General features: G+C 42.1%; 1 protein-coding gene across 1 annotated transcript in view; it reads right to left on the bottom strand.

Annotated features, from left to right (window-relative positions):
• Znf652 (zinc finger protein 652) overlaps nucleotides 1-19,848 on the bottom strand; it is a 60,721-nt gene that overhangs the window by 12,125 nt on the left and 28,748 nt on the right. The window contains exons 2-5 of the mRNA XM_021212779.2: nucleotides 10,836-11,987; nucleotides 7,973-8,120; nucleotides 7,520-7,635; nucleotides 6,631-6,775 (exon numbers count right to left, since the gene is read on the bottom strand). Coding sequence (XP_021068438.1) covers nucleotides 6,631-6,775; nucleotides 7,520-7,635; nucleotides 7,973-8,120; nucleotides 10,836-11,735 — 1,309 coding nt within the window. The 5' untranslated portion in view covers nucleotides 11,736-11,987. The remainder of the gene's footprint in view (nucleotides 1-6,630; nucleotides 6,776-7,519; nucleotides 7,636-7,972; nucleotides 8,121-10,835; nucleotides 11,988-19,848) is intronic.

Below are 19,848 nucleotides of genomic sequence, written 5' to 3'. Positions count from 1 at the left end.
ACTGTAGCTATCTTCAGACACTCCAGAAGAGGGCGTCAGATCTTGTTACGGATGGTTATGAGCCACCATGTGGTTGCTGGGATTTGAACTCCAGACCTTTGGAAGAACAGTCGGGTGCTCTTACCCACTGAGCCATCTCACCAGCCCTGTTTGCTAACTTCTTAAACCCTTAATTCCTGTCCGTTCTATCAAAGTCAGTGTCTTCATTTGCAGCAGCCACATGGAAGCAGCCCAAAGACCCCAGTCTGACCCACTAGTCCCATGGGAGCTTCCCTACCTGACTGACTGACCATGTACACACTTGACTCACAGGCTGCAGAAACTGAATGTTCACTCAACAAAGCATGTTCAACTTTCTAGACCTCTTTAATCACATCCATTCACAATCTCCTAGGCTATGTGACTCACCATAGGGAGCCCCAAAGGAATTAGGGATGATAACGAATCTAATGATTCAAGCAAAAATCTTACTGCATTAATAATCTTTTACTTTTTCATAAATTTTCCCCATGTCTTCACTTGACATAAAGCTATCACACTACCTACCTCTGACTCACGATTTACTTGGCACCATTGCCTAACTGTGCTTAATGATTAATGTTAAGGTCACTCAAAGCTTAGGATAAAATAAAATGTCACGTTTGAAGTCAACCACTGTTGCCTTAAAGAAGAGCTGGGAAATGTGAGCTAGAAGATACAGAAAGAGCTAAAGTTACAAGATAACCAGAAAAGCATGTGCAGTAACTTCTCTAGAGAGCTGTCTAACAGACAAAGATGCCCAGCTCTGGGAAGCAGTGCTGTAGAGCCTAGAGAAGGGCACTGTAAATGAAAAGGAATCTACAGGGAAGACAAGAGGAAAGGGTGTGGTGGTTGTCCTTTGCACTATGCAAAGGGAAGGGCGGTCCGTCCTGCACACCAAGCATTTCTGCCATGCAGCAGGAATATCGTTGGGCAGCATCATAAATCCACCCATCCATCTCATGTAAATCTGTTCTCAAAATGCTTCTTGGATATTTCCACTTGCATGTCCCAGAGATCTCAAAACTGACAAAAGAAAGTTAAATTCATTATCCTACTTAGCAAACCATCTACTCTACTATTTTCTACCAAAATATCACTATTCTAAAGGCTCTGAAACTAACCCTTAATTCACCTAACTAGCTTACCATATGTGTCCTTGATCCTCTCACCATCCACAATGAAGCCAAAGCGAACTCTCAAAACACTTGTGGCACGCGCGCGCACGCGCGCGCGCACACACACACACACACACACACACACACACCCCACATAAAAGCACACCCTACTCTCTGTTCTTTAAGTCCAAAGGTTTCATACTGGATTTTAAAGATTCTTTTTGCTGCTATAGTCTCTGTTCTCGATGCATCATGCTTTCTACTCCTTGCCTCTCTGCACACCAGTGACAGTCTCACTTCAGTGGACTCTCATCTACACACCCACCCAGCCTGAGTATAAGCTCTGTGGAGCTAAGTGCTATCTTGACCTTGCTTACCACATTAACTTCATTTAGTAGGCTCTTCTCCCCTGCTTTTGGTTTTTTGAGACAGGGTCTCTCTATGTAGCTCTGGCTGTTCTAGAACTCACTATGTGGACCAGGCTGACTGGCCTCAAACAGATATCCACCGGCCTCTGCATCCCAAGTTTGAGGGATTAAATATGTGCACCACCATGCCCACCAGGTTTTTAATATTTATTTATTTATATGTACATGAATGATCTATCTTCACACACATCCAGAAGAGGAAATCAAATCCCATCACAGATGGTTGTGAGTCACCATGTGGTTGCTGAAAATTGAACTCAGGACCTCTAGAACAGCAGCCACTACTCTTAACCTCTAAACCATCTCTCCAGCCTTACAAATATTTATAAATAAATTTAAAAATCTTCTTAAAGACATGGATTTCTTCCCACATTTTAATGCTTCTGAAACGGTCATTTACCTTATATTCAATGACCATTGAATTAATTTATCATTGTTTAATTTACAACATTTTCTTAGCAGCATATAAATTGATTTTACAACTGATGGCAACCTGGATTCAGTGAAGTATGGTGATTACCACTTAGGTTGTTACATTACTTTCCTTTGCTAATTCTCTATCCCTGGCAATCTTCTCATAATTCAGCTTCTAATATATAGTTTAGTTTAGGCAAACAATGTTGGCCAAATGCATTAACAGTTCTGGCCTGGGGTAGAGATGTAGCTCTCCAGTAGAAAACCTGATTAGCACATGCCAAAACCCTAAGTTCAATCCCTAGGACAGCAACCAACCAACCAACCAACCTGAGCTGAGAGCTGGCTCAGTGACTAAGAGCACCAACTGCTCTGCCAAAGGACCTGGGTCCAATTCCCAGCAACCACACGGTGGCTCACAACCAACTCTAACTGCAGTCCCAGGGGGTCCAACACCCTCTTCTGGCTTCTTCACCAGGCAAGTATATGATGCACAGACATACATGCAGGCAAAACATTCATGCACATTAAGTAATAACTATAACAATAATAATACTCAGTTTTCCAAACTACTTGCCATTCATAAATAATAAACAAGTTGATATCATCAGGACCATGGAACACACATAAGAACCTCTGATCCTGAGCTGCTGAGCACAGTGAACAAATCCAAGAATCAGACCCTGTGATGATGCTGATCATGCTTATGATGGCCTATATAACCTGTTTTATTACTTGCTACAGTAAACTGACAATAGAATCACCAAGTGTCCAGTTGAGAGTAAGGCTGTCTGGAGCAAATTACTTACTCTTTTAGCCTCAGCTTCTTCATCAGAAAAATAAAGGGAATAACCCCTACAGAGGTCACTGAGGAATAAACACGAGCTGAGGTTTAGAGTTGCACCCAGCACACAGGTGCTCAGTGTGCGACAGACACTGTTACTGTATTATCACAGCTGTTATTCTTCTGTGGACCATGGGCCTCTAAAGGACAGAAACCAGGTTTTCGTTCATCTTTTGTCCTTATGCATGTGGTATAAGGACAATCAGAAATATGCTGCTTTGAACTTCCCCTGTACTCAGACTGTACTAGGAACCCTGCCTAGGTAAGTCCCGCCTTACTTCTCTTTAACTGCAAAGAGATAACTCAATCAATGCCACAGCAGGTATGAACCCCACCCAAACAGACTGCTGCCTATAAATATCAATTCATCCAGCCTTTCTCCCTTGTCCTATCTAAAGCTCTCTTACCTTCTACTCTCTCAGACACTACTACAGTCATTTGTATTTAATACCATGGAACTAGAGGCCAACTGAGGTTGTACAATTCTGCTAGAAAGGTTTGTTCAAATCTACCAGCAGACAGTTGCTTTCCCAGTTTTTTGTTTTGTTTGGTTTCTTTTTGTTTGTTTGTTTTAAGACTCTGTGTAGCCCTGGCTGTCCTGGAACTCACTCTGTAGACCAGGCTGGGCTTGAACTCAGAGATCCGCCTGCCTGGGCCTTCCAAGTGCTGTGATTAAAGCATGTGCATCACCACTGCCTACCCCCCAGTTTTAATATTACAAACAATACTGAAAAGCAGAATAAAGACTGGGGATGTGGGGTATTTCAATGTGTGGTAAACAAGGTCTAATATACTTAATATATCAAGACTTATTGTAAACAGTAAGAAGGATGAACACAAAAGGCGCAAGCAATTCAAAACAGAAAAAATATCACCACTCAATAAACAAATGAAAAATATTCAATCCTATTTAGTAGTTAAATGTGCAAATTAATACATGAAACTGTTTCTCACAAGTGGGGGAGGCTTTCCTCGCTCTTAGGCGGGAGAATGGGGCTTCTTCTTTTTTTTTTTTCCAATTTTTTATTAGACATTTTCTTCATTTACATTTCAAATGTTATCCCGAAAGTCCCCTATACCCTCCCCCCGCCCTGCTCCCCTACCCATCCACTCCCACTTCTTGGCCCTGGCGTTCCCCTGTACTGGGGCATATGAAGTTTACAAGACTGAGGGGCCTCCGAGAGTGGGGCTTTTCATGTACATGTGGCAAGAATACGTGAGGAGGGTAACTTTATAACAAGCAAGCGAGATCAGATGTGAGAAACACTCCATCTCTTTGCCCTAATTATTAACCCCATTCCCAGGGTTTTGCCCTAAGTAAATAACTGTAGAAGTGTTAACAATGATATTCATTACAGCATTATTTATAATAGAAACTAGAAACAGAAACAACTTAAATATCCAACAAGGAGGTGGCTAAATAAACAGAAAACACCTTTTACTTCACAGGGCAGCTATAAAGGTTGTGCTAAACCAGGCAGTGGTGGCGCACGCCTCTAATCCCAGTACCTGGGAGGCAGAGGCAGGCGGATTTCTGAGTTTGAGGCCAGCCTGGTCTACAGAGTGACTTCTAGGACAGCCAGGGTTATACAGAGAAACCCTGTCTCAAAACCAAACAAAACAAAAGTTGTGCTAACGAGGTAAATGTAACCAGCATCAGTTAATTCTTGGCATATCTGTACATAAATGATAGCTACTGTCATAGCAATCTTTCAGGAAGAATTGTTATATGGCCTAAAATTATATTACTGATAATATATATGATGAAGTAGGTTAAAAATCATGTTGTGGGGAGGAGCTGGAGCAGTGCTCCATAGTTAAGAGCACTTGTTGCTCTTCCAGATAGCTGGGTTCGATTCCCAGTACCACATGGTAGCTCGTAACCACTTGGAACTCCAGTTCCAGGGGATTCAATATCCTCCTTTGACCTCCAAAGCCACCAGACATGTACATGGTACACATACAAACATGCAAGCAAAACAGTTATACACATAAAATTAATTAATCTAAAATTAAATATACAAAAACAAATTACACTAGAGTACAGGAGCCAAATGTACCATGTACGTGAGCCCATGGACACTCCAGGCACAGGACTCGTCTATCACCATACTAAGAACTCAGTTTTGTTTTGCTTTTGGCGCTGGCTATGGAACCTGCACTTGCTAAGCAATGCTGTACCGGTGGACTGCACTCTTAGCCCTTGGAAGAACTTTTTTTATATATATAGATTAAATCTTGGTTAGAGAGATAACTTGGTGGCTAAGAGCACTTGGTTCTTACTGAGAACCCAGGTTCAGTGAACAAAAATCAAGTGGCAGTTTACAAATATGCTTAATTCCTGTTCCAGGCTGGGCAGTGGTGGCACACGCCTTTAATCCCGGCACTTAGGAGGCAGAGGCAGACAGATTACTGAGTTCGAGGCCAGCCAGGTTTACAGAGTGAGTTCCAGGACAGCCAGGGCTATTCAGAGAAACCTTGTCTTGAAAAAAAAAAAAAAAAATTCCTGTTCCAGGTGATCTGGTGCCCTCTTCTGGCCTCCAAAGACATCAGGCATGCACACAGTGCACATACATACATGCAGGCAAAAACACTCATACACATAAAATAAAAATAATAAATCTTAAAAAAAATAAGATAGGATAAATCAGCCAAAATGTTATTATTTGATTAAATCTATTTGCTCTCTCTGTGGTGAGATTTTATTTAGTTCCTAATTTCCATAGCAGGCTATATAAAGCAGGCTGGCCTTGAGCTCACAGAAATCTACCTGTCTCTGCCTCTCAAGTGCTGAGATTAAAGTCATGTGCCACCATTTCTGGCTGGCCCCTTTTAATATACTTTAATAAGTATGTGTAGCTCTGATAATGGGGAAGAGAAAACTCTAAGTGTATTAATTGTATTCTTTTAGAGGAAACATTCCTTGCCTATTGGCCAAAGAATGTTGATCATAAAATTTTACATGATAACTAGAATAACTATAAACTAAAATTTTTGGAGCCACAGATACAGTGCAGTTTGTAGAGTACCAAGATCAGCTGCGGACAGTATTAGTGTTTGCAAAAAGAGCTACTATATTTTAGCCAGTTCTCCAGAAGCTAGATCCTTATCAATGCTATGGAGCATACATCCCTACATACAGAGAGAAAGAGAGTTAAAATTTATTTAACCCCATTTAATGGATGTGTTCCTGAAAGGTAGTGAATTTTGGAAATCAAATCCAATCAACACTAAGAATATTGAGAAGGCTTTAATGCCTTTAATCCAGCACTCCAGAGGCAGAGAAAAGGTCAGCCTGGTCCACAGAGATCCCATGTCTCAGAAAGTAAGACAAAATAAACAAACAAACAAATTATTTATAGGCGGGCATGGTAGCATACACCTATAACCCTAGCACGGGAGCAGAAGGCAGGAGGAGGCAGTCTGTGCTTCAGTGATAGTCTGCCTCAAAAAAACAAAACACTCAAAAGGCATTCAAATAAATAATCCTTTTTAAAATAATTATAAAAGAGAAAATTTTAGTATTACATTTATTTATATATCTTAGGCTTACTTAAAGCGAGATTACAATGCAAATGTGTGCCAGTCACAGTGGTAGACACCTTTGACTTTAGCACCTAGGAGGTTGAAACAGGAGGATTGCTGTGAATCTGAGACCAGCCTGGGCTGCACAGCAAGACTTCATCTCAAGATAAAACAGAACAAAACAGGAAAATGATGCAAACTTATGGTTGGGTTTAAAGACAGACCAGCAGATGGCTACCAACGAGCACTGGGGCTATTTACACCTTCACCAAGAAATCCTTACCAGTGTGCGTCTTCATGTGCTCATCGAAGTACTGCTTCATGTTGAAGTCCTTGCCACACCACTGGCACATGAACTGTTTGTGCCCAATGTGGATGCTCATGTGGGAGCGGAGCTGGTACTTGTACTGAAACCTCTCATCGCAGTTCTGCAGTGGACAGGGACAGTGCTCATTGCCAAGCATAGAAGTATCACTGCGGCCTACCCTCAGAGGAACCTCATAGGCTTCTTTTTTTCTTTTTTTTTTTTTAAAGGGCGCCATTCCTTTTTTTTTTTTTTTTTAATTTTTTTTTTTTGGGTTTCTTTATAGCCCTGGCTGTCCTGGAACTCACTCTGTAGACCAGGCTGTATTCTGTTTGTGATGCTCACATCTGTGGTTCCTGATTTCTTTCCTAGGATTTATATCTCCAGAGTTGTTTCCCTTAGGGTTTTTTTTTTTTTNGAGCCACCATGTGGTTGCTGGGATTTGAACTCTGGACCTTCGGAAGAGCAGTCGGGTGCTCTTACCCACTGAGCCATCTCACCAGCCCTAGGTTTCTTCTCAGACTCAAAACACAGCCTGCTTACAGCAGCAGTTTGTATTCACTATGCTCCTACAGCTGAGTTATGAATACAAGGGGGAATTTCTCATGTAATTATTACTGGCTCAGACTCAACTTTTCTGAATCACTGAGAGAAAGATCAGCTACTGCACATCACTCTGAGTTACCCCTAAGAGACTGGGTGCTGATGGGCCATCTTTCTTCTCAGCACTGAGAGATCACCAACACCTGGCATGCCAGAAGCTCCAGTGTGTCCCAGCCTTGTGCTCTGCACCCCGAACTCCATCTACTGCTGTGTCACCCATACAACCCTAGCCGTGGACAAGGCCTGGGCGTCGCTCGTCCCTTACCTCACATCTGAAGGGCTTCTCTCCAGAATGTTGCAAGGAGTGCACCTTGAGTGACATACTGCGCTTGAAAGACTTTCCACAGGTCTCACATGTAAATGGCATGTCTTTTGTGTGTGCTGTAACACAGAATGCATTTAAACTCAAAACAATTCCACCAAAACCCCCAGAATGGAGAAGCCAGATGCCATAAGGTGAGGAAACTATGCTGTCTTCATTTCTACCTCTCACTTTGAAAGTAATGTTCCAAAGAGAGAACAAATTGCACTACCGAAAAGAACTCTGGGTAGGGAAGACTACACTGTCCAACCTGATCATGCTTACAAAAGACAAGCTACATGTAGTCTCAACAAGCTAAAAGTGACTGCAGTATGCTGACTCTACATATTCTGCCCAGTGTGGAGCAGAGCGCGTTCCAGGAGTCTGCAGGTGGAGAACAGAGGGTCGGAGACTCACCAACCATGTGTTTTCGTACATGAGCCATGGTATAGAACTTCTTCTCGCATATCTCACAGGCAAATTTTTTTTCTGCATATCCATGGACAATCTTGATATGTTCATGAAGGGACCAGAGTTTCTTGAAGGATTTGTTACAGGAAACACACTAGCAGAACAAACAGAAAGAATCTTTATTTACTGAGGCTTCAGGAGGCTATCCTCCCTCGTGGCAGATGAAATCCATCTACTTTAGATTCATGGCACGAGGCCAGAATCCTGACAAAAACGATTCCTGCATGCAGTTCATCTTCCAACACTAACCTCTGTATGCTCTATTTTCCAAGACCCACCTTTTAGAGACCTTGGGAGAAAGCAAACAGCAACAACTCCAAGGCAAGAAGTAGTCCCACAAGCACCAGAGAACTAACTGCTATTCCCACTCCCGTGTTCCACCGATGAAAAGAGCACCCAATGTCCTTCTTGGTGTTTACGTATTCTGTGTTGTTTCTTGTTTTGAGAACCACCCTCAAACCTTGGCCACTAAGGTCAACCTCAAATCTGGCCCTGCCCCAGCCTCGGGCACACGGCACAGCTGCTAGAACCTTCAGGCATGCTATGGCACAGACCAGCACGCACAGCTGGCTCCTACCCAGGCTGCCATGCAGTTAAGGTGTACTTACCAGAGAATATAAATAAGCCTGAAATTAGCACAACCAAAGACAAAATATATAAGCATTATAGATCTGAAGGGTATAAAAATGTCCTCATGCCTTAGAAAATACATTTTGAAGAATTCTGTAACAAAATGTTCAAGATTTACTAACTTTCCCTAAATTTAATTCAGTCTGTTGCCATTTCCCTCTAGCGGAAGCTAACATAATCTCTTAAAGTATTGACCATCCCACCCCCCACCCCTAATTCCAGACCTCCTTACGTCACAATGCCTAGTTCTCCAAACCATGGCTCATAAGCATCCTGGACTATTAGGCATAAAGTATGACTAAATCAACCAAACAATAACAGAAAACTCTTGACAATTGCCAGGCTCTGAGGAATAAATAGTAAGAGAACTCAGTCACTACAGCCCTTGAGTGCCACTGCCACTGCAGAAGTCAAGAATCAAGAGCTCAGAGACAAGCCCCTGGCTGGACACTACCCTGGAAAAGGTCAGATTACCCCTGTAAGCCACCATTTCTGCAACAATTAACTTTCTCTTATCATAAGATTGTCAAGATTATCAGGAGCTGTATGAAGACACACAGCACAAGATACTTTAGGAATGGGAAGGGTTTTTGGGTTTTTAAAAAGTATTTCTTTATATAGTTGAGTGTTTTGTCTGTTGTATGTATGTATACTGCATATGTGCCTGGTGCCCAAGGAGGACAGAAAAGGATGTTAGATCCCTGGAACGGGGGGGGGGGGGGGGATGATGAGCTGCCATGTGGGCACTGGGCACCAAGCTCGGGTTCTCTGCAAGAACGCCCAGTGCTGAGCTGCAGTGCTGAGCAGCAGCTTTGAGCCATCTCTTCAATCTAGGAATCTGCATGGCTTTCATTCAGCAGAACCCACACAACAGAAGCACAAGGGTGAACATGCTATGATAGGAGAAGTACAGAAACTTACACTCAAGACCTGTTGTTTTCTGTTACTCAATCAAATTCAAGCTAAAGAAAAAAAGAAGAAGAAGAAGCAAGGAAGAACAGAGGGAGAAAGGGAGGGAGGGAGGGAACCCACAAAATAAGCAGGTCACAGAGACAGAAATGAGGAATGCCTTTTCAGTAAAGAGCCACTATGAAAACCAAGTTTGACCTCTAGGGGGCAGCACTGGACCATGCTCCATTGGACTGACTCTGCAACCAACTTCCGCCCAGGCACCTGCTGGAGAACATGGCCAGAGTCTCTTATTTATTTACCCAGCATACCTCTATCATGTCGTGATTTACAAGCTAAATCAGTGGATTATAAAAAACCAAAAATCTCTTTAAAGAAAGGCATTCAGTTATTGATTAAAAACAATTGTTTAAAAGAGAAAATTAAAGTTCCCAAACCAAAAGTAAAACAATTTATCTTTTAAAAGTTAGCTTCAATATGGTAATTATTATATACATCTTATGGAAACATAATACTTACCATGTATGAATATCCATTAATACACAAACATATACATACACCAATATAGCTGCAATACATTCAACACCTCTTAACCTGTCACAATACAATCTTTCCAAGACACCAGAGTGGTTTGAATAGCACGCTTTGTTACATCAGCAGCACTGTACAGCAACATTATGTAACTCTACTGCCAGGTAAGCAACGTTTTCAAACAGCTCAGCCTCTGTTTAAGGTTTGCGTATTCCCATGGACTTGCCTCTTGACACATTTAGTGTTGCCATCTCTCCACGGGTGTAAGGAGATCTTCCATTTCCACAGGTCTGAGTCATTACGGTCTCTGTCCCCATCAGCTGCACTAGACTCTGGCATCCTTTTAATTAGAAAGGAACTTTCTCTACTCCTGGCCCTCACTCAGTATACCTCCCACTGTGACAGAAGATGCCAGAATGAATTATCTCACAGGTCCCACAACAGAGACTCTCAGTGCAAAGTCGGCGCTGACTTTACATCCCAGTCAGTCATCTATAACCAATCCCCCTTCCAGTGTACCTGGGTTCTCACTAATCCATCGTCAGTTAAGTGTAATGCTTTTGAAAGACAGGATTAAGCCTTGGTTTTGAAAAGACCCAAGCAGCAGAGTCTAAAGTGATAATTGGTGAAATCTGTCCCTTCAGCCTCTATTCTAGTTATCCTCTTGGGCAGACACCAGATGACTCTGAACAGCCAGGTTCTAGCCTGGAAACTTTGCCCTCTCGCTGATGAGACCTACCTGAATGTTTTTTTCACAGTCTGTTTGCTGGTGAAGGGACAGCTCACTTTCCAGGACAAACTTCTTGCCACATTTATCACAGATCTGCATGCGCCTGTGAGTAACGTTCATGTGCTTCTCCAGGTACCAGCGAGTATTAAACACCCTGGGGCACTTCTCACAGGTCAGAGTCTCTTTCTCTTCACACTTAGCTTTCTGGACTGGTGCTTTAGCCTCCTTGGAGGCCCGCTTCTTCCTCTTGGGCAGTTCTGCACTCTTCCTACGGCCCCGAGTTGTGCGGGGTGTAGGGGAAGTGGTGGCTGCGGCAACAGAGGCAGCTCTCCGGGTTCGCCTTTGTGTAACCCTGACTTTCTCCACTTGCTTCTCCTTTTTCTTCTGCCGTCCGTTCTCTCCGTAGTCACTGCTGTTATCTGTGGCCTCCTCCTCCTCAGTCTCTTCCTCGTCTTCCTCGCTGCTTGTCTTAACAACAGGAGTCTCTTTGGACTGAGAAGAGACACCCTTTTCCCCTTTAGATACATTTAACGTTTGATTATTAAGGTTTACCTCCACTATGATCTGCTCCCTTTTGTAAGAGACTTCCTCCTCCTCTTCCGTGTCATCAGAATTCTCCCGGTCTTCCTTGACAGTATGCACATCAGACACTGCCCTTGGCTCCCTGAAATATGGCTGCTCCTCCGTCTCGTGGAGATGTGGTTTGCTCATCTTGGTGTCTGCTAGCACAGAGTAAGGGCTTCCAGACTCCCTTTTATACACTTTGGTGGACAGGTCGAGCTCCTGACTGGCACCATGGTACAAGGTGGGTGGCGCCTGACTTCGATGGCTCTCTTCCTGGGCCATTCCTTCTGCATGCACTGCACAGGGTTCAACCAGCTCCTGACAAGGACTGGGTGTGTAGCTCATTAGGAAGTGGCCCAGTTCAGACTACACAGAACACCTTGAAAACAGGGCAATTAAGACTCAAATCTTTATCCATCCACAGAGAACTAACTGCTCAAGAAGTGAAAATAAGAAAACTCCTGGAGCTTGCATGCAGTTCTTCCTGTGTCACAGCACCAACCACACCTTAAGTCAAAAAGGGCTGTTCTTACGGCAAGAGCAGAACACTCCTGATCTTCTTTCGAAGAGAGCTACAAGGGACTTGGAGCATCTTGTCTAGAAAGAGAAAAAAAAAATGAAGGAAAAGAAATTATACCACCATATTCTTCTTAGGCCATGGAATTCCTCACAACACAAAATTTCAAATCATTACATTCCATACACTTTGATTCATTATACTCCTCAAATGGTTTGAAATGGGTATTATTTTACAGGCTGTATGAACCCCCAATTTCAGTTAGAATATAAATTCTATCATACCAAGAAACATATCTGTCAAATTCACCAAAATATCTTTAGAGCATATAATAGTCCTAGCATACAGCATGTGTTTGATGAATAAATACGACTACCACATGATGTCTGCCACACTGGATCCTGCAGGGTCTGCTGGTATCAGTTTCAAGATACAAAAGGCCATGAAACATTTGAGGGAGTCATACAGGCAGTTTCCTTCAGCATCAGCCACCACATCTACCAGAGTGAGAATCCACACACAAGGGCGGTCACATGGGCACTACAGGCCACAGAACTAAAGCAGCTAACTGGCACAGCCACACAAGAAAACCAGCCTGGCCTTTAATAATTATAAATGAATTGTCACCATAACTGGCCTCGGCTATGGGAGCACCACTGAGGCATTTGACACTTGGTGCACAGCTATCCTACAACTAGGTGACTTCATGTGTCAGTTGCAGAGAAGTCAAAATTCTGAGAATCAGTCACCGCCAGGTCGACATGGTTCTAAGAAAACGAAAACCATCCATGAAAACACAATGGTGGCACACAATGTGCTTACAGCATGCGTATACTGCTATCAGCCAGCTACCCCACAGCTGAGTCATACATAACAGTGAAGGAGCTGAACAGTCAAGCTGACAAAAGGAAGGAAAACAGTATTTACTCAATGTCTGTCATGTGATGGGCACCAGAGACATTTTTATTATTCAGCATCTACTTAGTACCTATGGCAAAACTTTGGGGCTAATTTTTAATTAATTAAAAATAAGCAAAGCTTAACTTTCCCCCTTCTTTCTACTGAGATAAGGGTCTCACTATGTAGCCGGGCTGTCCTGGAACTCGTTATTCAGAGGAGGCTACCTGGTCTCACAGAGTTCTGCCTACCTCTGCTCCCAAGTCCTGGGATGGATAATATAGCTTTTTCTTAATATATTGGTTCTACTTGGCTGAAGTGAGTGAAATCTCGCTATAAAAAAAACCTTAGTAAGAAACTGTTCAGTACACTTGATGATGAAGTAACTTTCACAGGTAACAGGAGTCACTCAGACTTGCTGAGCTGTTCTACTTAAAACGCATCACACTGTTAGGGAAGAGAACATGTAACCAACTAGGTTCATAAAGAGACCAATAAATAGGGTTACTTTCAACCTGACTTAGGTACTGGCAATCCTAAACTAGCAACAATCTATACCTTAAATAGTCCACTAATGCAAAAAGTGGGAGCCAAGGCAGCAAACTACACAACTGTAAAGCCCGGCCAATTCTCTAGTTTATAAAATAGCCAAAGGAGTTGAGTTTATGCAAAGCACTTGGTCGCATCCTTGTTAAACACGTAGGTGCTTCCCATCTGTTAGATATTGTACTAGTTGTAGTAAGCGAGCTGTACGAGGACAAAGCAGGGTTGCTCTTAGGCACTATCTAAGGACTTGCCAGCATAAATAGTCTCCACGCAAGAACAAAACCAAATATGTATTCCTCACCACAAGCCAGCTGAAGCACCCAAAGGTTCATCAAACAACTCCTTGGGCCAAAGAAGCAGCCAAATCCTAAGTAAGCTGCAAGACCTGCAGGGTCCCAGTGGCATTCAAAACACTTGCCATACCCAGGGCTACCCACAACGTCATCTAAATATAGAAATCATTGTTAATTAAAAAGAACTATTTATCTTTAAGGTAAGAAGCTTTGTGTGTGTGTCACTGAGATATTTTTCTATTAAAATCCAACACAGCTCAGGTTCTAATAAAATTCAACAGCTCTCAAGTACCAGAAGAAAGCCCGGCATGCCTCTGCCCAGGTGTGGCTCCCAGCAGAAGGGCTGGCAGGATGTTCCCAAAGTCGAAGTAATTTTTACCTTCATATCAAGTTTGATGCTAGGGTGTTGGGAGGGCTCAGTCTAGCCATGACCAAGGGTAGTTTTCTAGAATGTAATTTTTAATACAGTAGTCTATCTTTAAGATCGCTAACAAAAAAGAAAAAAAGACTATATAATGAAAATAAGTGAGAAATAGCCTCTTTATAACAAACAAACAAACAAACAAACAAACTAGGTTCTCACTATGTAGCCCTGACTGAACGAGAACTCTCTCTATAGACCAGGTTGGCCTGCAACTAACAGAACAGAGATCTGCCTGCCTCTGCTTCCAGAGTCCTAGGATTAAAAGTGTGCATCACCATGCCTGGCCCTACAATTCTGTATTTTACAAAAATTAAAAGTCACAAATACTTTATTAACTTTTTTTTTTCTTTTTTAAGATAGGGTCTCATATAGTCCAGGCTGGAGTCAAACTATGTAACTTTGAACTTCTTTTAAAAATTATTTTTAATTTTGTGTGCGTGGGTGTTTTTGTCTGTCTGTAGATCTCTGTACAGTGAGCACAGCTGATGCCCGAGGAAGCCAGAAATACACATGGGATCCTCCGGGGCTGGACTTAAGAGATGCCTGTAGGCCACTATGTGGATTATGGGAATTGAACCTGGCTCCTCTGGGAGAATGGCCAGTGAATTAACCCTGAGCCTTCCTCCTCACCAGCTCCCTCCCTGAACTTCTGATCTCCTGCCTCTATTCCCTGAGTGCTGGGATTACCAGCAGGTGCCACCACTACCAATTTTATGTGGTGCTGGGAACCAAACTCAGGTCTTTGTGTGCATTAGCCAAACAGTCTCATTACTCAGCCTAAACTGGTCTCAATCTCGGGCTCCTTCCTACCTCTGCCTCCCAAGTAGCAGGATTACAGGTTTGTACCACTATGGCTTACATACACACACACACACAACTTACTTTAGATGTGTGGAATAGTGTCAAGGAATAATAAATCATCTGTTATTTTCTCACTAGTAAAAATTTTTGGCATTTCAAAGAGTAGCACTTGGGGGGAGGGGGATCTTATCTAGTCTTAGACAAACAGGTATAAATAAATAGTCTAAAACAAAAATATTTGAACCAGATAGGAACGTTTACTCCAAAATTGTAACATACCCAAAACACAGCCAATGAGAAAAGATGAGCTGCCAACACACCCCCTGCCTTTTCCTGCCAGCAAGTCTACATTTATCTCTTCTTAGTAGTAATTCTAAAACACTATAAGATTCTTTTAAAATTAAAAGTCTCCTCACTACCCAGAAACAGAGCACAGAAAATTTCATACGCAGTTTCCAGGTTGGCACCCACAGAAAATTTCATATGCAGTTTCCAGGTTGACGCCCACTTCTAAGAACCCATCCATGAATTCCCAAGAGCCCCGAGTTCCAAACTAAGAGGTCTTATTCTTTCTTATCTATAGTGTGTATTTAGATAAAGCATAGAAACTGAATTTTTTTCTACCTTTCCTCCTTAGCTCCCTACCCGTTTTTCTTCACACTTCTACAACACATACATGGGTCAGAAACAAATTAACAACATAAAAGGAGACACCGAACCTGGAAATTATGATGTGGCTAATTGTCTGGCCATCAAGACCAGGGTCCTCCTGTCTCTGTGTCCCCAGCACTGGATTATAGATACATATTACTATTACTGGATTATACCTGTTACTATGCCTAGCTTTTAAAACCTGGGCACAGAGACTAAACTCACCTTGGTATGGCAGGGATTTCACTGACTGCACCATCTTCCCTGCCTCCACCCTCTCATTTTTAACTTTTCTTTTCCTTATTTTATCTTGACATTCACTCTGCAAAGGCTATGCAGCATACTGTACACAAACCTCTGATGTACCATTAACACTTCTTACCTCTTTGGAAAAGCCCTCTTCAAGCAGAGTGGGGAAAGAGGCCAGCACCCAGGCCTCTGTGCTTGTCCTATTGGGTTTTGTTTTGCTTTGGCCTAATCTCTTCTTAGGGAGGTTTATACTGTGCCTCTGTATATTGGAAGTGTGTAACTTGTTTTTATTTTATAGTCTCATAATTAAGGCATTTCTTTGAATTTCAGAAGAGACTATGGACTTGGGTTTTTGAACAAAATTAGAATTATTAATACTTTGGAAACTTTTACAGATGAGTGAAATGCATTTTGTATTATGAGATGGCCATAAACCTTTGAGGAGGAGAGTGAATTATGGTTTAACTATGATGTGTTCAGGTGTCTAAACTAACAAGGGCAACAGTTAATTTTCACTGTCAACTTGATTGCACTGTGTCTTTGTGGGCATTTCCATCTGGAAGATGGGTGGCAGCACCCCATAGAATGTGGTCCCCAATAGATACTCCCTCTCTCTGAGACTGCAGACAGTGTGGCCAGCTGCCCCATGCTCTGTGCAGATGCCTTCTCTACCATGATGACCTATGTCCCCTCACATGGTGAGTCAAACTAAACATGAAGGGGAAAAGGAGAGAAAGAGAAGAGAGAGGTAGGGGAGGGCAAAAGAAAAGGAAAAACTACAAACTCCCAAAGAAAAACTACAAATTGAACTTTATTAAAATTAATAATGAATGTTTGTACAACAAAGGAGGACATCCAGAGAATAGAAGCAACGCATAGAATCAGAAGAACATATTAATAAATCATAGGTTTGATAAAGGTCTGGTATCCAGTATAAGGAACTCCCACAATTCAACAATAAAAAGACAAATAAAATAACAATATGCGCTAAAGAAAAAGCTCAGTGGTTATCCTGGCTACTGTTGCAGAAGACCTGGTTTGGCTCCCAGCAATCTACACAGTGGTGTACAGCCATCGTAACATAAGTTCTGAGATCCAAAGCCTTCTTCTGAATTTTGCCTGACAGCAGGCGCACACATGATGCACAGACATACATGTAGGCAAAACACTCACATATTATAGTGATAACTTAAAATATAATTTTTTCCCTATGAGATCCAGCTATAAGGCATTTTTTCAATTAGTGGGGGAGGGCTTACCCCATTGTGAGTAGGCTGGTGGTCCTAGGTTCTGTAAGAAAAACAGTCTAAGCAAGCCATATGGAGCAAGGCAGTAAGCAGCATCCCTCCATGGTGTCTGATCAGCTCCTGCCTCCAGGTTCCTGCCGTGTGAGTTCCTGTCCTGACTTCCTTCAGTGATGAACAACAATGTGGTAGTGTAAACTGAATAAACTCTTTCTTCCCCGACTTGCTTTTTTTTTTTCTCCCCCGAGACAGGGTTTCTCTGTGTAGCCCTGGCTGTCCTGGAACTCACTTTGTAGACCAGGCTGGCCTCGAACTCAGAAATCCGCCTGCCTCTGCCTCCCGAGTGCTGGGATTAAAGGTGTGCTCCCCAACTTGCTTTTGGTCATGATGTTTCACTGCAGCAATGGAAGCCTAAGACAATAATCCACACTGAGATTACACTTCCTATTCACTAAGACAACTCTAATTAAAAAAAAAAAAGAAAAGAAAGAAAAAAGAGTTAAAAAGGATACGGAGAAAGCATAAGCGCCATTCATTATTGGTGCACTTAAAATGGCACACTTTGGGAATTAGTTTGTAAGTCCTAAAACGGTTAAACAAAGAGTTCCCAGATGACCTGGTAGTTCCCTTTCTAAGCGTATCTACTAGGACTGGAACACTCATATAAATACAAACATCCACAGCAGCATCCCTAACAGCCTGAGAATAACACAGACCTTTGTCAGCTGGGAAACAGGCACATAACCGTACAGTTGAACGTTATCACCCAACAGTGAGAAGCTCTGATGCCTACTCTAACATGCATGAACCCCAAAAGCATTATACCAGATACAAACATTCACACAATTGGAAGATTCTTTTTATGTAAAATGGCTAGAATAAACCAATCTACACACACACACACACACACACACACAGTGACCAATAGGAGCCATGGTTAGGAGGTATGGCAATCACTGTTAATGGACTCCAGAGGCAGTGAAAATGTTTCTGAATTATGTGGTGATAGTTACGCGAATACACACATACACACACACACACACACTGAACTGTATATTTAAAATGGTCCTACGGTATATGACTTTTATCTTGAGAAAAGGCTAGAGACATAGTTCAATGGTAATGAACTGCATTACTTAGCATGTGTGAAGCCCTAGCTTCACTCTCTAGTACTGAAAAACAAATCAATAAAAATAAGCAAAAAGAAATAGAATATCTGAACACAATCCAAACATTATATGAAAGTAACACAATATTTCACGTAGCAATAATATTCTCAGTCCCTTGGGTAGCTTGTCAAGTATAAACTAGATGATGGACAGCAGCTGGGCTGGAGACGGTGAGAAACAACAGCCATGGTGCTGAGAGGCACTGGATGCGATGGGCCCTTCACACGTGAGTCTCATCTGAACTGGGGGGCAGCCTATGCTACATCCTAACCCTCAGGGTTTTTTTTCAACATGTACTTAAGGAATTCCATTCCACTAACATTTACTGTCCCACAAAATAATTCATTTGGCCATCTACTGCCACACAAGTAATCCCCAACCTCTAAACATATAAGCTATGACATGCCTCCTCTTTGTCCCACCATGCCATGCCTTTGTTTTTAAAATCTGTGTGTATGTATATGTGTATCACTAATAAAACAGCCAGTCACTATATCTTAGTTTGACTGTAAAGTGTCATCATGACTTTTATTTGACTAAAAAAAAAAAAAATTTATGAATCTCACTTTGGGGACCCCAGGATTAAGATAATAGAATAGTCTTGAAATAAATATGCTTAACAAGACTAAACCTATAACATTACCCATGGCATAGGTACATTTTTCCAGAAACAGTACTGGGTCTACCTGTCTACCTCCAAAGGGCAGACAGACCTCTCCACTCTCAACACTATTCCATAAGCCTATACCTTAGTCAGAAGGTGCTCCAGGGCAGGAGGTGAAGAGAGAATGTACAAGAAAGTCACAAAGCCTCCACACCGGACAACATAGTTATTGCAACTGGAAAAAAAGGGGGGGGGTGTCTCTCCCTCTTTTTTAAAAAAAGTAACTCATAATAAGCTAAGTGAATTAAAAACCTAGCAACAATACCACAGCCACATCAAAATTCAAAGCAAAAATGTCCAACAACCCCATAAGTAGCTTGAGCAAAACCACCAAAAATAGGTCTTCCCAGAGAATGCTGGGAAACAATGCAATAGCACCCTTCTCCTTTGGAGGAGTACAGGCTAACACAGAACAGAGGTTGATACTGAGATAGATCTGAGGTGTTACACTAACTATGACTAGTCAATCTTTTTTTTTTTTTGAAGATTTTTATTATTACCTATATGCATTCTTGCATGTGTTTTATGTAAATGAATGCTACATATGTCAGTATCCATGGAAGCCATAAGAAGGTTGCTGAATCTCCTGGAGCTGAAGCTACATGTGACTGTGAGCCACCCCATGTTTGTGCTAGGAAGCAAACTTGGGTCCTCTACAAGAGTAGCAGGTGTCCTTAACCGCCGGGCCATCTCTGCAGGCCCAGTGATTAATAATCATACACAATGCTGGATGTCATTATGATAGAAGTGAGGTTGACTATTACTGCAATTAGTGCCACTCAGCCTAGGACATACATGCAAGACCACCTACACCGTGTCTTTTCTGCAGTCACTTTTTAATTCCCTTGTCATAAAGGTAAAGCTACAGATAGAATGGGCTTATGCAGCAAGTGCTTCTTGCTCCGTTCCTGCACTCACGCTTTGACTACTGTCTATAAGGGAAAGATACTTATTACTGCAAATAAGCACTGTATTTATTTGTTCATTTTTATTTTTTATTTTT

This window comes from Mus pahari, chromosome 14 (assembly GCF_900095145.1).
Source record: "Mus pahari chromosome 14, PAHARI_EIJ_v1.1, whole genome shotgun sequence".
NCBI lineage: Eukaryota > Metazoa > Chordata > Mammalia > Rodentia > Muridae > Mus > Mus pahari.
Note: the sequence above shows the minus strand (reverse complement) of the source record. Positions and strands in the feature narration are given on the sequence as shown.